This window comes from Spea bombifrons, chromosome 10, assembly GCF_027358695.1.
Source record: "Spea bombifrons isolate aSpeBom1 chromosome 10, aSpeBom1.2.pri, whole genome shotgun sequence".
NCBI classification, from domain to species: Eukaryota; Metazoa; Chordata; class Amphibia; order Anura; family Pelobatidae; genus Spea; species Spea bombifrons.
The window spans coordinates 9493775-9498010 of record NC_071096.1 but is presented as its reverse complement, the minus strand read 5'-3'; the positions used below and the strand labels follow the sequence as shown (position 1 = coordinate 9498010).

At 35.3% G+C, this 4236-nt stretch overlaps 1 protein-coding gene across 1 annotated transcript; it reads left to right on the top strand.

Moving 5' to 3' along the window:
• The first annotated feature begins 1503 nt into the window (after positions 1-1503).
• FSHB (follicle stimulating hormone subunit beta) lies at positions 1504-4236 on the top strand. The gene is made up of 2 exons (XM_053449520.1): positions 1504-1662; positions 4006-4236. The coding sequence occupies exons 1-2, from the start codon at positions 1504-1506 to the stop codon at positions 4234-4236; spliced, it is 390 nt and encodes a 129-aa protein (XP_053305495.1).

Here is a 4236-nt window from a genome sequence, read left to right as displayed (position 1 = left end):
AAATACATCATCTGTTACACTTAGACTTTAGTGGGGGGAATAAATGCACATTGGAAATAATTTCTTAACTATGAAAGCTAACTATGAAAAAAAATGAACTTAAAAAAACCTAAAATAATGTTTACTTAACCCACGTCTATTCCTTAATAAAAACTATATTTACTTTTCCCCACCACCACATTTACCGGGCTCCACATTAACTTTTAAAGGAAAAACGAATTTTGAGAAATCTTGGGATAATTCCAGCCCCCTATATCAATACAGGTTGGTCTAATTAATAAAAAAAAAGTTAAAAATACTTTTTAATGTTTTCATTTTAATGTAAATAGGTTTTTGTACCTTTACATATACTTTACATGGATATATCGGTTTGATTTTAAATCAGTTTCTTAAACCAAAATTACCGGTAGGTTGACGATCTTTTCTGCAAAAAATCATCAAAAAACGACTGGTTTATTTCAGATACCCAATTTTCAGTATTCAGTATTTTTTCAATGATTAAACCATTGTCCTTCATTGTCAGTGATTTCCAAAGAACAAGCTTCAAAATGTCAAAGAACCAGAACTATTTTCTGCGCACACGTCTATTTTTTTTCCAAGGTTCCAGCGTCTAGCCAAATAGTAATCCTTACCCTGTTAACAGAGACACGTTAATACCTGATAAATCCTGAAGGTCTGAGCTAGGGGACTCCAATCACGTATAAAAGAGAGGGTTTGCCTGAAGGTAACACAGAGACTGGACTACTGATACCGCTGCAATAAAGGTAACATCACATTTACCTGCTTTATTTAAGGATTTACTTGGATATATATATTTTTTAATTTAGTAATTCCCTTTTATATTTATTTATATTGTGTAAGAGTATAACTTCTACCTGCCAGAGGAAACCTAAATTCTTTCCAATACATATATTATAAATATGTTATTGATAATAATAACTATTGGTATAACCCCCCCCCCGTCTCCCTCTCTCTGTCTCTCTCTCTCTCTCTCTCTCTCCCTCTATCTCTCTATCCCTCTCTCTCCCTCTCTCTCTTTCTCTCTAGCTCTCTAATGAGTTTATTTGGGTTTATTTAGTAAACTCTGTTAGGAGATGCAACATTCCATCTCTTTGACCCTGCATGAAATACCTAGATTTGTGAACCATCTAAACTCTTTTTAAGAAAGTTAACCTCATCTTTCTCCGGTATAACTGTGTATGATACATCCATGACAAATAAAGGAAAGTGACAGTTGATGCTAGATAGAAACTTGAGTTGAATACCTATAGGTCATGGAATGCAGCCTATAGAGAAATAGATATTCAGAGTTTTTCTCTGTCATGGAATTCAGCACATTTTCAACATTCAAAATTGTGAAATAATGTTTTTAGGTTGTTCAGATTCTAAGCAAATATGATTTTAAAATATAAGGTCTGTGTATTGAAGTACTGGGCAAATAATCAGCGGGAGAACATTGCATTACCTTGTATTTTATCATGTTGTATTTTTCATCACACCAGGATGGAGAAACTACTTTTGTATGTGTTGGTTCTGTGTTATAAAATTCTCCCATGTGCTGCTTGTGAACTTTCCAACATAACAATTACACTCGAAAAAGAAGAATGTGGCGCCTGCATCACTGTGAATGCAACGTGGTGCTCGGGCTATTGTCTCACCAAGGTGAGTGTCGTGAATACATTTAAAAGGAAAATAATGTTAGTACAAGACAGGTAGGGGAAAGATTGTAAACTTGGTTTTCCCAGGATTCTGACCAAATCAACATGGCCCCTTCACCGCCATCGGCAGTTGCGGTGATCCTGTACTAAGAAGGACAATTTCAGAATTTCTAACGGTCTAAAGTAAAGGATTAGGGGCAAATAAAATACAAAATCATTGAACAAAAATGAAAAGAAATCATATGATTAAAACGTAACCTTTAATATATTTCACCAATAAACAAAACAATCTAATTCTCTATAATGTAAAAGAAATCAAATAAAATACAAGAATGAGCTAGGTGAAATGAATAATAATAATTAATACAAGTCTGATGAAGCCCATGAAAAAGGGTGCTCTAAACAACCACATTTATCTATATAACCTTATTTATTTGAAATGGAAGGAGCATGGTTTTAAGAACACCAGGGAGCATAGTTGTTTTTGCAGTGCCCCAGACAGCAAAAAGATGATGCCCTTTCCTTTTTTAAATAGTTTTTTCATAATGTTTTAAGATATCTACAAATAAGCCATTGGTATGTGCTCTTGCTCTCTTATTTTACACCAAACTAATAGACAAATACCCAGAGTCGTCACCCTGAATCACACTACCTTGTGGAAACCAATAGAATAGCTGGGTCTTAATCAACCAGCCTGACATCTAAAATGAACTCCTGTGGAGGAATGGACATTACTATCGCCATCAGCTCAGTGTGGTATTTAAGCAGGGAAAGTCACCCCAAATATCACATGACTGACAGCAATGGCGGCCTCCAGATCAGGAGATAAAGGGAATTTATTGGACCTACATTACTGTATACTGGACCAGGGCATACATTCAAGGATAAAAATATTTTTTCCCATGACATAGTCTGTTTATTTTTCATTCCCTTGTTCTGCAAGTATTTTTTTTGGTTTGTGTATAAATAACCAAGACATTGAGAAACTTTAGATCGTAGCTAATGTTCAAATTCATAACTAATATGAATAAATGAATGTAATTAGTACTCGAAATAATATTTGTGCATGTTTTTTATTACCGTATGCTTTAAAGACAAACTAAAAATAAACTAAAAACACATAACTCACATTTTTTTATTCAGACAGGGAAAAAGAATTTGTAGCTAATTATTATTAATTGTGCTTTCCGCACAAATGAAATATTTCTTTTCCACTCGAAGTTTAATCAGTTTTGTATGATTTCTGCCTCTGCATTAAGCCTGTAGAATTTAATTATGAAGCCATTTGTTTTAAAGGTAGAGTACACAATGTTAACATTAAAAGGAAATCATAAAAAAAAGTAATTAGAGACATAGAATTTGATGGCAGATTCAACATACCATTCAACATATCTAGTCTGCCAGGGACAGGCGGGCCTGGAGGGCAGGGGGGGCAATTGTCTGACCTGCCTAAAGGCTTTTGGACCAGTCTTGAGAAGCAAGAAATGCAGTGGGATCAGGTATATGTTAGAGTGAGAGTGTAAGTGTACATGTGTTTGTAAGTATCAATGTATAGGAATAAGTGTATGTGTAAGCATGAGTGTGTGTGTTAGCATGGGTTTGTAAGTTTGTGTTAGTATGTGTAAGTGTGTGTTAGTGTAGGTATGTGTATGTAAGCATGAGTGTTATGTGTGAATGTGTAAGTTTGTGTAAGTGTGTATAAATATGTGTGTTGGTGCGTAGTGAGTAACCGGGAGGGCAAGGGGACGATTGGGGTAACTTGGCCCTACCTGCCTCTGGGCCAGTAGGTGTCAGTCCTTATCTCTAGGCTGCCAATTTTTCCTGGTGTAAATCACAAACTTTAGTCAGTCCTTGGTCTTAATTCAGGATAATTTATACTTCATATTGTTATCAAGGCACTGTTTGCATGTACCAGGTTACAGGTATGAAAAATGTATTTTAACAAGCATCAGACATCGTAGAGGAGAATATTTATGTTCTCCTTTAAATATAATTACATGTTTAAGTTCCCTTAAAATATTGAGTTTTCCCACCTTAGAAGGGAATGGGGAAATTTTGTTCTTTCACCTTTATTGGCTAACGGAATTATAATAGGTTGCAAGCTTTCGATACTATCTAGGGGCCTTGTTCGGGTATTATATCCCTGAAAAAGAGACCAAAATAGTCTTGGAAGCTTGCAATCTAATATATATATTTAGTTAGCCAATAAAGTTATCATCTAATTATCGAGTTACTTCCAGGTGTAAATGTTGCTAAAAACAGTGCTTATTATGAAACTTATGGTTATTGTGAATATATAACTAGCGCTATCTTTCTGACCATACAAATGGTTCTTTCTGTATTTCAGGATCCATCATTAAAACATCCCGTTATCTCGATGTTTCAGCATGTATGCACCTACAAGGAGATTATCTACGAAACAGTAAAAATCCCTGATTGTCCTGCTAATGTCGATTCTTCCTACACATACCCGGTGGCTATAGACTGTCACTGTGGCCAGTGTGATATGGAAACATCTGATTGCACCGTGAGGGGCTTGGGACCATCATACTGCTCTCACACCCAAGACAAGGAATAA